Genomic DNA, 13795 nt, shown 5'->3' with positions numbered 1-13795 from the left:
TAGGGAGTGGAGAACAGCATTTCAATTTATTCTCCCTGAAATGATTTCTGGGATTTTGTTAAGATGAGTTCCATTTGAATCTACCCACTCTCAAATCTTTTTTTAAAACTTCAAAACCATTTTCTTTGGCGTTCCTAAGCATAATAGCACGTTAGCCCGTGGGTGACACAGCCAAAGCCGAAGGCTTGTAACCTAAGCACATCTTCGTACAGGGGGCTTAGGTTTCACTCCACTCCAACACGTCTTAGATCTCCCCCCCCCCCCACCCGACTCTTAGATGTCAGAAGGCGTTAGGCGTGCCTTCTGGTTTCGAGGTTTGCATAAATGATGCCGCCGACAGATGTCGCGATGAGCGCCACTCCGCCTGTCACCGCGCAATTGCGAGCCAATGCAATTGAAATACTTTATTTGAAGGCCATTTGACAGAGGCGGGAGAAAACACATTTACTCTTTCAAGGCCTCTGTGTTTTCCGGGGAGAAGCCTGCCTGTAAAATGTGTCCTTTTATCCTTGGATAGCAATTTGGGAAATATCTTTTGACAGAGCGACTCCCTGAGCGATTTCTGCAACCCAAGACCTTGCCTGCATCTTCCCCAGCCTCTCTCCTCCTACCTTCCGAAGAAGGCAAGGCTCTTTGGAGCCAGTGAGCCAGAAGCATTCTTCTCCACAGAATGGGGAGGGAAATTTGCATATTTTAGCAAAACTATTTGAGCTCCTTTTATCATGGACGTTTAAGGAAGGAGTTGTTTACTAATCTGTGACTACGATGCGGTAATGCAAATAAGAGCCAGTGCTGTGGATTTGTTTTTAATGAGATTTTTTTTTTCCTTCCCCTAACTTGTCCATTTCCACAGGAAAGCTCCCAGAAATTCAACAAAGATACCTTTCCCTTTGCCAGAGAGATCAGCGAATTCAATACAGGACCCTCGTTCGCAACATACCATGGTTTCTTCTTCTGCGTCTTATTTTTTGGATTTAGAAAAGGAAGAACAAATGCAAAATCATGTTTAAAACTTGCTAAAAGCTCCTTCCTGGTTCTGTATTGAATTCACTTGGTCTCTCTACGTCATCGCGACGTCGGAGCTGCGCATCAGGCCCACCACCCCGTCGGAGATCTACCTCGGCGTCGTGACGTCACAGCTCCGCGGGAACGCCCCTTACCTATGAACAGATTCCATTCGGTGTCCAGATCAGCCTGATTGGCCAGGCAGCCCTTCATGACGTTGAGGCAGTAGTTCTTGCAAGGTCTCACGGTGGGAAGACCTCGGCAGTACGGGCAGTAGAGCATCTTCATGAGGGCTCGGATGCACCCCGGGGTCGGGCTGACCTGCCGATTGATTGAGAAAAAAAAAAAAAAAAAAAGAAAATCAGAAAATCAGAACTAAGAAGTGCGGGAGGGAGACAGAGAAGATGGAACTCATTTTCTCCTTGAAAAAGCAAAAAAAGGAGAAATGGCTCCGAGAAACGCCAGCAACTACTAGGATCTTAACCCTTTGTCATACCCGATTTCCAAGCCAGGCAGGTCGACGTGGTAATGATCAGTTTTCGTGAAGTGTCCCCATCCACATTTTGATATCTGTGTCATTGCAATACAGCCCTGAAACCTGGACGCTGTTTCATTGCAACAGAACGTGAAATGAGGTAATGCATGTGAAAGCAATTTGCAAAGTTAAAAGCTCCATAAAAATGTAGGTATGATTAAAGTTTAATGTGACACCTTTGGAAAATTTTCCAACTGGTTATTTGACCCTGTTTCTAAAGGAGGCTGGCAGATCTACTTCCTTTGTACCTAACTTTTTAAAAAAGGATCGATATCAACTCGTCTGGCATTTCTAAGACCCAGGCCTGATTAGAAGCCATAGGAACGGCCCAGGCAATGTCTTCAGGCATTTGAAGCTTTGCGGTTCTGGGAACTTTGTGGAAAATGGACCCAGGGTTGAATGTAGGAAGAAATCTTCGCAGTACTTCACAGGAGCTTCAGCCAGCAATGAAATGGCATTTGCCTTGAATAAGAAAAGCTGAGGTACTTCTAAGTTAATCAATTCTAGGCAAATAAAATCTTTTTTGGACTCATTGAAATTTTTTTTAAAATATTTTATTTATTTATTTGACAGACAGAGATCACAAGTAGGCAGAGAGGCAGGCAGAGAGAGAGGAAGGGAAGCAGGCTCCCTGCTGAGCAGAGAGCCCGATGCAGGACTCGATCCCCGGACCCTGAGATCATGACCTGAGCCAAAAGCAGAGGCTTAACCCACTGAGCCACCCAAGCATCCCTCATTGAAAATTCTAATTTGACTTCAATTTGACTTCTCATTTGACTTTCCAGAGGAAAAATTATTTAAAACAGCATGAACCAATGACAGAAGAAGATACAGAAAGCTCTTTTATGACTAGACACAAAATTAATACCGTATTTATCTGGTCGGTTCCCATAATTTTGGTATCTTAGTTAAGTAACCATCTGTTGCTGATCTTGTGTTCTAGATCCAAGAAAAAGCCTAACTTGTATCTTTTGGATCTGTTGGAGAGTTACAGTTTTATCAGACACACCTGGGCCCACAGGTGGGCTTTCCATGTCAAGAACACATGGATACTGACAAAGCATAATGTCCAAGTAAAGGTGAGACAATAAAAGGTAGTTCTGTGTAAGGAGGTACTTGCCACTACTAGAGCCAATCTCTGTCGTTTTATCCTTTACCTAGAAACCTCATGTGAATTTGTTTTTAGCTTTTTAACTTGAGTGTAGGTGACACGCAATTTACATTAGTTTCAAGTGTACAACATAGAGAATTCAATGTCTCTATACTTTATGCTGTGCTTACCTTAATGTAGCTACCATCTGTCCCCATACAACACTATTCTAATAATACTGACTGTATTCCCTATGCAGTACCTTCCGGTGGGTTATTCATTCCACAACTGGAAGCCTTTTTCTCCCGTTCCCCTTCACCTGCTTTGCCCCTCACCCTCTTCCGCTGGCAACCATCAGTTTGTTCTCTGTATTTAGAGGTCTGATTCTGCTTTTTGTTGGCTTGTTTCCTTGTTTTGTTTTTTTCAGATTCCACTTATGAGTGAAATCACATGGTATTTGTCTTGCTTCACCTTTGAGGGTTTTTTTTTTAAGATTTTATTTATTTATTCTTTTTTTAAAATTTTATTTATTTATTTTATTTCTTTGACAGATCACAAGTAGGCAGAGAGGCAGGCAGAGAGAGAGGGGGAAGCAGGCTCCATGCTGAGCAGAGAGCCCAATGTGGGGCTCCATCCCAGAACCCTGGGATCATGACCTGAGCTGAAGGCAGAGGCTTAACCCACTGAGCCACCCAGGCACCCCTATTTATTTATTCTTAAGAGAGAGAGAGAGAGAGAGAGAGAGGCAGAGGGAGAAGCAGGCTCCCCAAGGAGCATATTAAGTACTCCAAATCAAAAAGTACAGTGAAATATAATTGGCCTTAACGATATTTAGAGAATGGCTTAGGATCTCTTAATTTTACAACTTATCTTCCAATGAAAGAATGAAACAAACAAACCCATGAGAACAAAATTGAAGGGTCTGGTGACTTTTAACTTGAGCACACATTTGTGTCACAATATCATCTTCCCCAGATGAGCTAATGTGTGAAAACACCAAATTTTATCCACACTAATATTATCTTAAACTTTCTTTCATTCCCTTGGATCCCAAGATATTCACAGAAAATAGAGAAAACAAATCTTTATTCTCCATATAGGATTTAGGTAGAATTTCAGATTCTTGTGCATTTTACTTATGTGATATGGTGGCCGTCCTATAAATGTGTGTCTGTAGGATTTTATTTTCCATAGCCATGTGCCTTCTGTCCTGACCCTGAGGCCTTTCTCCTGGAGTCCAACCCTATTTTCAGGCGAGCTGCCTAAGGAATTGCCTCCTTCGACTCTGCTGGATTTTTGGTTTTCTGGCTGTTGGTATTACACAGCGCTTTGCATCTTCTCCCCCAGTATGCCAGTGTAAACTGGGAGCATTTGTCCACACTAGGGATCTCTTAGGCAGTGTGGACTCCGTCATCATTATAACCTGAGCTGCTCTGCAAAACATGCAGGCGCTGTGATTATGATTCAGGTGCTCAGTAAGTGCTTTTGAATTGAACTCTCTATTGTGTTTCTCAACTTCTTGGCTATATTGATATTCTAAGAAGAAAAGACAGATAGTTGTATACATCTTAGCATTCAGTTGTTACTTTTTAAGTTTGTTTTCAAAGGTAATCATTGATTGCATTAATTCCAAAGCTTTTTTGTTTTGTTTTGTTTTAAATTGTATTGGACCCAGTACAGTTTTCTCAGTCTGACATTTTAGAAGAGTTTCCAACTCAGGGTTGCAACCAACAGAGAAAATTGAACAGCCTTAATAACCCAAAAGAACAATGTTGTTCAAAATAAATGTGACTCTTTCAGTACCTTTGGAAATGACATCCCTTCTGGTCAAACAAAGGGCATTTGAAGAAGAAGAAAGTGGAGTGTGGAGGATCAAAGTTTAAGCTTTCATGTTCACAAGCACATATTTGTTGAATTGACATAACTGCATGTGTGAATTAAAATAAAAAAAAATCATCACTTCAAACTGAAGACTTTTAGAAGTAAGCCTCTGAAAAGAAGGTTGCTTTCAGTGCCAGTTGTGTGAGGGGTGTTTCTATTTTAAAATATTTTATAGTGTTGGGAAACCTGGGTGGCTCAGTGGATTAAAGCCTCTGCTTTGGGCTCAAGTCATGATCCCAGGGTCCTGGGTTCGAGCCCCGCATCAGGATCTCCGCTCAGCAGGGAGTCTGCTTCCTCCCCTCTCTCTGCCTGCTTCTCTGTCTACTTGTGATCTCTGTCAAATAAATAAAATCTTTAAAAAATAATTTATAGTGTTTTATAATGGTACAATTTTTAAAATAGTATCTTTTTATTTTGAAATCAATATAGACACACAAGACACTGCAAAAACAGCAGAGTCCTGGGTACCCTTCCCTCACCAATGCCACTTGATAGTGACATTTCAACTGAGAGGCTCACTTGATTAAGCATCTGACCCTAGATTTCAGCTCAGGTCTGTGACCTCAGGGTTGTGGGATGGAGACCTGCATTGGGCTCCACATTCATCACGGAGTCTGCTTGAGATTCTCTCTTTTCCTCTCTCTCTGCCCCTCCCCATTCTAAAGCTCTTTCTCTTTAAAATAAATAAATAAATAAACAAACACATAAATAAATAAATATTTTTATAATAGCCATAGTACAATATCAAAACAAGGAAACCGACCTGGTATGTTACCATGAACTAGTCCAAAGCCCTTATTCAGTTTTCATGATTTTTTCAACTGACATTCGTTTGTGTGTGTGCATATGTGTATACACATCTGTGCAATTTTATTCCATATACAGATTTGTGTCATGATATCACAATCAACCTAAAGAACCTTTCATTACCACAAAGAACTCCTTGGTGCTACTTCCACACTACCCCTGGTTCCTGACACCTGGCAATAATCCATTTTCCATCTCTACAATTATGTCATTTCAAAAATGTCATATAAATGGAATCACATAGTTGTCTTCTTTTAAACTTATTTTTTTTTTTAACTGACCATAATGCCTTTGAGGTCCATCTAAATTGTTCCTCATTCCTTTTTATTGTTGAGTAATATTCCTTTGTTTGGATATAACAGTATTTGTTCAACTCTTCATTCACTGAAGGATACCAGGGTTATTCCAGTAGTTGGCTATTAGAAATAAAATTTCTGTGAACATTCATACATAGATGTTAGCATGAATGTAAGTTTCCGTTTCTCTGGGATAATGCTCAAGAGTGCAATTGATGGGTCAATTCCTTGCATCTTGGGTTGAGTCCTTCTGTTAACTTCTTTTGAAGCTGTTTGTATATAAGGACATCAATAATCATTGTATAGTTGAACAGTTTTTGTAATCATACAATTTGTAACTAAGTTTTCTTGTAAAATAACAGAAAAATAAATAAAATGATGTAAAAATAATTGAACTCTTAGTTTGCAATCTTGTGCTTTTCTGTTGTTTGTGTTTCTTTTTTAAAAGGTTAAACCAAGATACACTGAAACATGACAGGAAATACAAAAGGAACCCTTTTGTAAAGTTGTACTGGGAGAGAGAACTAAGACCTTCTACTTAGCTTCTCACCTGTATCAGGATGTTATAGCAAGTAATTCTTAAATTTTCTAAATGTGGTTTGTGGAATAGCACACCCTTACCCATATGATAGCAATTCATTTCAGGTCTTTAATACATGTTAAGACTTTTTTGTCACGGGACCAACATTTATGCATTGATGCTCATGTTAGCAATTTCTAGTAGTAGTTAATTTAAAATAACTCTGTCACTTAAAATATTTTTAGAAAACAAGAAAACATGTGAAAGTTACAAATCTAAATTTATACTCAATGAATATATATTATATTATATTATATTATATTATATTATATTATTAATATATAATATTATTAATTATATTATATTATTAATAATATAATATAATATATTATATTATTATATTATATATATATATAATATATATAATCAAATAAACCTATTTGACTTCTGCTCCCATAAGACAAACAAGTTAATATAAGTAAATTATTTAACCAGAATATATTAAAAATGTATTTTAAAGCAAGAGTCCATGCCATTCTCTAGTTGCTAACCTACGGTTGTAAGAAATGATGAGATGGGGGCACCTGGGTGGCTCAGTGGGTTAAGCCTCTGCCTTCGGCTCGGGTCATGATCCCAGGGTCCTGGGATGGAGCCCCGCGTTGGGCTCTCTGCTCAGTGGGGAGCCTGCTTCCCTTCCTCTCTCTCTGACTGCCTCTCTGCCTACTTGTGATCTCTGTCAAATAAATAAATAAAGTCTTTAAAAAAAAAAAAAAAGAAACGATGAGATGTTTCCACTCATCCTTTTAATATATCATGAAATTGAAGTGTCTTCTGAGGTCCTTGAGAATGATTACATTAAATTCTAAGTAGTTTCATGTTGAGTAATTTTAATTTTTTTTAACAACCTATAACCTATAAAAAGGCTTTGTAGGAAGTTCATGAGAACCTCAATTTGTTCCTTCTTTGTTCAGTCATGCAATTTTCATTTATCCAGCATTTTGGGGGCTGAATAAAGAGATCTCATACCAGTGTCAGGATTCTCAGAATACATTCATTTCCAGATCTCTTCAGGAAAAAAGTTATGTGTTTCAGGGAAATGACTGGAAAGGGAATCCATAAAAGGGCATTTAGTTTAGAACTGAGAAGTTGGAGTTGTCAGGGAAGGCTTCTAAAGAAAGCCATGTACCAGCTATCTGTAAGATAATTACAGAAGATGGATGACATCACAGAAATGGTGGAGTAGGGAATGTGGAGAATCAGTCCTTCCATTGAAGCAACAATTAATCTTGCAAAAAATGGAAGATACAGCTTACTCAGAACTTTGAAATTTAAATTAAAAACAAACAAACAAAAACAAACAAACAAAAAAGCCAAACAACAACAACAACAACCAAAAAACCTTACAGCAGCCAGGAGACTGCTTAATAGAGACTGCTAAATTTCAGTAAAAAGGTACTGTGACACATTAAGCCTCAAGATATTTGTAAAAATCGCAATCATATGAAGTCTGTTCTCTGACTACAATAGAATGAAGCTGGAAATTGGTATCAGAAGGAAAATGAGAAAATTCACAAATTAAACCACAAACTTTTATATAATCAATAGGTTAAAAGAGAAATCACTAGGGAAATTAGAAAATATTAAGATGACTTAAAGTGAAAACACAACATATAAAAACTTTCAGCCATAAATGCCTACATTAAAAGAAAATATCTCAAATCTATAACCTAATGTTATACATGAAGGAATTAAAAAAGAAGAGCAAACCAAAGCCAAAATTAGCAAAAGAAAGGAAATAATGAAGATTACAGTGGAGTGGAGAAAAAACTTTGGCTTTAGTTTGGTCTTCTATTTTTAGTTCCTTAAGATATAAAGTTAGGGTACTGATTTCAGATCTTTCTTCTCCAGAAGTGAGGAGAGAGGTGTGGGATCATTTTACCCTTTGACCCTCTAGAAAGAATCAATCCTGCCAATACTTCTGTCTTCAGTAAGACTTCAACAAGTCTTCAACAAGACTTCTGGCCTACTGAACTGTGAGGGAATGAATTTCTCTGGTTTTAAATCACTGGTAGTAAGTTATGGTGGCCAAGGAAAATAACACACACACCAACAAATGAGATAACAAATAGATAAATTACAAGAAACATAATCTACCAAGACTGAATTGTGGACAGTTAGGAAATATGACTAGATCTATAAGTAAAGAGATTGGATTGGTAATCAAAAGTCTTCCAACAAAGAAAAACCCTGGATCAGATGGCTTTACTGGTGAATTCTACCAAACATTTAAAGAAAAATTAACAAAAGTCCTTCCTTACTCTTCCAAAAAATGGAAAATGAGGAATATTTCCTAATTCATTGTAAAAGGCCAGTATTACTTGATACCCAAACCAGACAAATATATAGTAGGAAAAGAAAACTATAGACAGATACCCCTTTATAAATGTAGATGAAAAACTCCTCAACAAAATCCTAGGAGACTAAAATCAACAGTATATTAAAAAATTTATACAACATGACCAAGTAGAATTTATCCCAGTAATGCAAGGTGGGGGTGGAGTTTACATAAGAAAAATCGATTGGTATAATTAATTGCATTTATTAAAAAAAGGGGAGAGGGGAAACCCATATGATAATCTCAGTTGATGCAGAAAAAACCACCTTCATAATAAATACATATGGAAATACACATATGGAAAACTAGAAACATACAAGTAAAAATATACATGTAGAAAACTCGAACTAGAAGGGGGCTTTCTAAACATGATAAAGAGCATTTATGAGAAACCCACAGCTGATGTCATACTCAATGGTGAAAGACTGAAATATTTCCCTCTAAGATCAGGAGCAAGACAAGACGGCCTGTTTTCACCACTCTTGTTCAAGATAGTACTGAAAATTCTAGCTGCAGTCATTGGGCAAGTTAAGGAAATAAAAGTTGTCAATTTGAAAAGGAAGAATTAAAACTATATTCACAGATAACATGATCCTACATATAGAAAATCCCAAAGCATACACACACACACACACACACACACACACACACACACCCCTTATTGGAGTTAGTAAATAAATTAAGCAAAGTTGCAGGGTATAAGATCAAAACACAAACATCCAATGAGTTTCTAACACTAGCAATAAACAAATTAAAAAAGGAAATTGGAAATTAAGAATTTATAATAGTATCTAAAAGAATAAAATACTCAGAAATAAATTTAACCAAAAAAGTGAATTTTACACTGAAAACTATTAAGCACCATTGAAAGAAATTAAAGAAGGCCTAAATCAATGGAAAGATACCCTGCATTCATGTGCTAAAAGACCCAATATTGTTAAGATAGCGATACTACTCAAAGTAATTTATAGAGTCATCGCAAACTTTATCACAATTCTAACAGTTTTCCTTGAAGAAATGTAAAAGACAATCCTCAAATTCATATGGAATCACAAGGGACCAAATTGTCAAAACAATTTTGAAAAAAAAGGAACAAATTTGGAGCAATCCCATTTCCTGATTTCAAAATGTACTACAACTTGTTACAAAGCTAAAGTATTTATCAAAACTCAGTGGTACTATCCATCAATCTCACTTCCAGGTATTTCTTCAAAAAAAGCTGGAAACAGGTTCTGGAAGAGATATTTGTACTCTCCTGTTCATTGCAGCATTATTCACAATAACCAAGAGGTAGAAACTTTCTAAATGTTCATTAATTGATGAATGTCTAAAGAAAATGAGGTCTGTACATATGATGGAATATTATTCACCCTTAAAAAAGGGAGGAAATCCTACAATACGCAACAACATGGATAAACCTTGAAAACATTATACTAAGTGAAATAAGCCAGTCACAGAAGGACAAATACTATGTTATTCTACTTACATGAGGTATCTAAAATAGTCAAACTCAGCAAAGAAAGCAAAATGGTGGTGGCTGGGGCTGTGAGGGAGAGGGAAGTGGGAAATTTCTATTCAAAGGATATAGTTTCAGTCATGCAAGATGAAAAAGTTCTAGAGATCTGTACAACTATATGCATATAGTTAACAATATGTACTGAGCATTTAACAATTTGTTAAGAAGGTAAATATGTGTTTTCTCGCAAGTATCATCATCATCATCATCATCATCACCATCATCATCACCACCATCATCATCAATGCTATGGTATTGGAATGAGGATAGACATTTAAGTCACTAAAGTAGAGTTGAAAGACCAAAAATAAACATATACATTTATGGCCAATTGATTTTTACAAGGGTGTGAAGATCATTTATTGGGGAAGAATAGTAGCGTCAACAAATTATATTGGAACAACAGGATATCCTCATGAAAAATGATGAAACTGGATCTGAACTCAGACCATGCACCAAAATTTCTCAAAATGGATAAATAACCTAAATATGAGCAAAATCAATAAAACTCTTTGGAAAAAAAAAACTATATAGGGTAAATATTAATGACCATGGATTTGGCAATGGATTCTTGACTCCAAAAGGGAAAAAAAATCAATTAGGCTTCATTAAAACTAATAGCTTTTGTGTGTTAAAGGACATTGCCAAGAAAATGAATGACAACCTAACAAATGGAAGAAAATGTCTGTGAATTATATATCTGATAAGTGTCTTATATTTGGAATATATTCAGAACTCTTAAAATCCAACAACAAAAAGACAAACAACCCTATTATAAAATGGGCAAAAGACTTGAATAGTAATTTCTCCAAAGAAGGTATGAGATGCATCTCATGAAAAGATGCTCAACATCGGGGCACCTGGGTGGCTCAGAGGGTTAAAGACTCTGTCTTCGGCTCAGGTCATGATCCCAGGGTTCTGGGATCGAGCCCCGCAAGGGGCTCTCTCCTTGGTGGGGAGCCTGCTTCCTCCTCTCTCTCTCTCTCTCTCTGCCTAATTGTGATCTCTCTCTGTCGAATAAATAAATAAAATCTTAAAAAAAAAAAAAAAGATGCTCAACATCGTCGGTCCCTAGAGAATAAAAATTAAATTGAGATATCATTCACACCACTAGGATGGAGACAATACAAAAGACAGATAATTAAGATCATTGATGTGAATGTGGAGACATTACATACACAGCTGATGGGAATGTACAATGGCAGCTACTGTGGAAACAAAACTACCCTATGATTCATCAATTCTACTCCTGGGTATGTACTCAAGGTAAATAAAAATATACACCATACAAAAATTTGTACAATGCTTATAGTAGCATTATAGCCAAAACCTGGAATCAATCCAAATTTCCATCTGTTGATGAATGGATAAACAAAATGTGGTATATCCGTTCAGTGAAATATTATTCGGCAATTAGAAGGAATGAAATTCTGAGATTCTGCATCATTGAAGAACTCTGAAACAACATGAAACCAGATATAGAAGACCAGGTATTGTGTGATTTCATATATCTACAAAACATCCAGAATAGACACATTCGTGGTTGTCAGGGGCTAGGGTAAGGGAGTGGAAGAAGCACAAGTTGGGGCTAATAGGTATAAGTTTACTTTTTGTGTGCCAGAAATGTTTTACAATTACAGAAACACAAATTGTTGCCCAACACTGTAAGTATACTAAATGCCATTGACACTTACACTTTAAATACCATTTATATTTACCAGTGAACTTTATGGTATGTAAGTGGCATCTCTGTAAAGTTGTTTGAAAGAGAGAAGTGCCTTTAACAAATAATTTTCTACTACCAGACTTGTAAGCTGTACAGAGGAATTACTATCTTTATCACCTAACTAGGGCTTTATTTAGGCATGTGGTTATATAAAAATTATTTAAATAATGTTAAGCTCAAATTACATTATACCAAAATTGGTTCGATGTGCATGACCTTAATGATATTTTAACACTTTCTTTTGAGAAAGTCACCTATCATTTCAACTGTTACTTAACAGTGGCTAGGTGGAATAAATTACTGTGCACACAAAGAAAAAACCTTTTGGCCATCCAGCTCAGTTTGAAAGTGACTTAAAATGTGTATGCTCTAAACCTATCTTCTCTCCATCTTGTACCATCGAGAGTAAACAAGGATGAGACAGGAAGCAATCATGAATTGCAAATCAGAGCCTGAAGGAAAAATATTCCCTATATGGATGACGAATGTTTGTAGTGCCATCATGATAAAAATTCAGCCTATTTTTAAAAATGTAATTTACTTATTGGCGAGAAACCCCACTAGAAAAGCAAGAGGCTTATGAAGCATTTGCAAGCCATAAAATGATTGAACTTGTTGGGTCTGTGAGAAAAGGAACAGACCTAATTTGCATACCTAATAGCCTGAGCTGCAGAATTTCCAAAGCCAAGTCTAAGTAACATTGATGCTGTGCACACTTAAAAACAAAATCAGGACATGGGAAGTAAGGTGAGTTAAGGTCTATGTCAGTTCTTGGCAGCCCCATTAGGGCTTATCAGATTATGTCACAAATTCAGTGTTACTTAAATCCAATTCCTATATTTAATTATATTCTTCAAAACATAAATAAAACTGCCACAGAAGTTAGCAAATGAATGTTATTATTCATTTTGGAATAGTTCCAAATAGCATTTAAATAAATTACACACACACACTCACACATACACACAGACTGGATATTTTTCATCCATTAGAATAAAATAGCTCTTTCTACTGGTTAAATACATATTTCAGAGGGCTTTCTGATGTGTTTACCCAACAAAACACAACACCATTTTAATTTTACCTTGCTCTATCATCTTGACGTCTTGGCGATATTGCCTTTTATTTGTGCAGTCTGCTTGACATTCTAAACTTCACCTAAATGTAAATCTTCAAATGTGAAGGCAGAATGTAAAATAAGATCCCTTAGTGTCTCATCAGGGAATAGTTGTCTTCCTCGGTTAGAAATTATAGCTTACATATTACTTCATTTAGAAGAAGCATCTTAGCAGTGACTTTAAATATGAGTCATTGATGGGAGAATCCACTTCGGTAAAAGCTATGAATTCTAGCCTCTGTATAGTAGAACTAACGTATTTATAAGGTTTTTGCTCTAGAATAAACACACTCTGCTCTGAAAGTAAGGGGATGGGGCATTTTCAAGAATGTAAAGCCAAAATCACTCATTCTCTAATGAACATGTATAACTTTAAACGCCTAGTATAAGGAGCTGGCATATGGTGGGAGGTGAATAATATTAAAATATGTCTGATGGATACAGGAAAATAGACAAACACCATATTGTGTTTTGGTAATTTTTGATGCATAACACATGGATATGAAATTTGTGTTAATCTCATCTATCAGTCAACAGCTCCCTATGAATAGTGATCTGTCTTCCTACCAGTAGCCCTGATGTCACCTAGTTTATGGATAATATCATTGTGGGCACACACAGAGATTCACGTTAGTTATTCTAATTCCTGATGAACCCTGCATGAGAATCCCTGTGGCCCAAAGCACCAGAGTATTTCCATGGGAAATTCCCATTCTTTACTTCACCCTGCAAAGCACCAACATGGACCTTTTCAGAAAAAGGCCTAAGGAGGAAGAGAAGTTGAGGGGCAATTCTAGAACACTCGTTTGGCCACGCTTTAATCCGTTGGCTGACAAATGAGCCACGGACTGTCATCAGCAAAGATGAGAGTATTAAATCTGGAAATTTCTGTGGACATGGGGGAAAC

At 36.8% G+C, this 13795-nt stretch overlaps 1 protein-coding gene across 2 annotated transcripts in view; it reads right to left on the bottom strand.

The window, feature by feature from the left end:
- Positions 1-13795, bottom strand: part of GPC6 (glypican 6) — a 1096805-nt gene that overhangs the window by 343540 nt on the left and 739470 nt on the right. For both annotated transcript variants that reach the window (XM_082700679.1, XM_082700680.1), the window contains exon 4: positions 1161-1326. In XM_082700679.1, coding sequence (XP_082556805.1) covers positions 1161-1326 — 166 coding nt within the window. The remainder of the gene's footprint in view (positions 1-1160; positions 1327-13795) is intronic.

The sequence above is a fragment of the Mustela nivalis genome, assembly GCF_964662115.1.
Source record: "Mustela nivalis genome assembly, chromosome: 15".
NCBI lineage: Eukaryota > Metazoa > Chordata > Mammalia > Carnivora > Mustelidae > Mustela > Mustela nivalis.
This window is presented reverse-complemented; position numbering and strand designations above follow the sequence as displayed.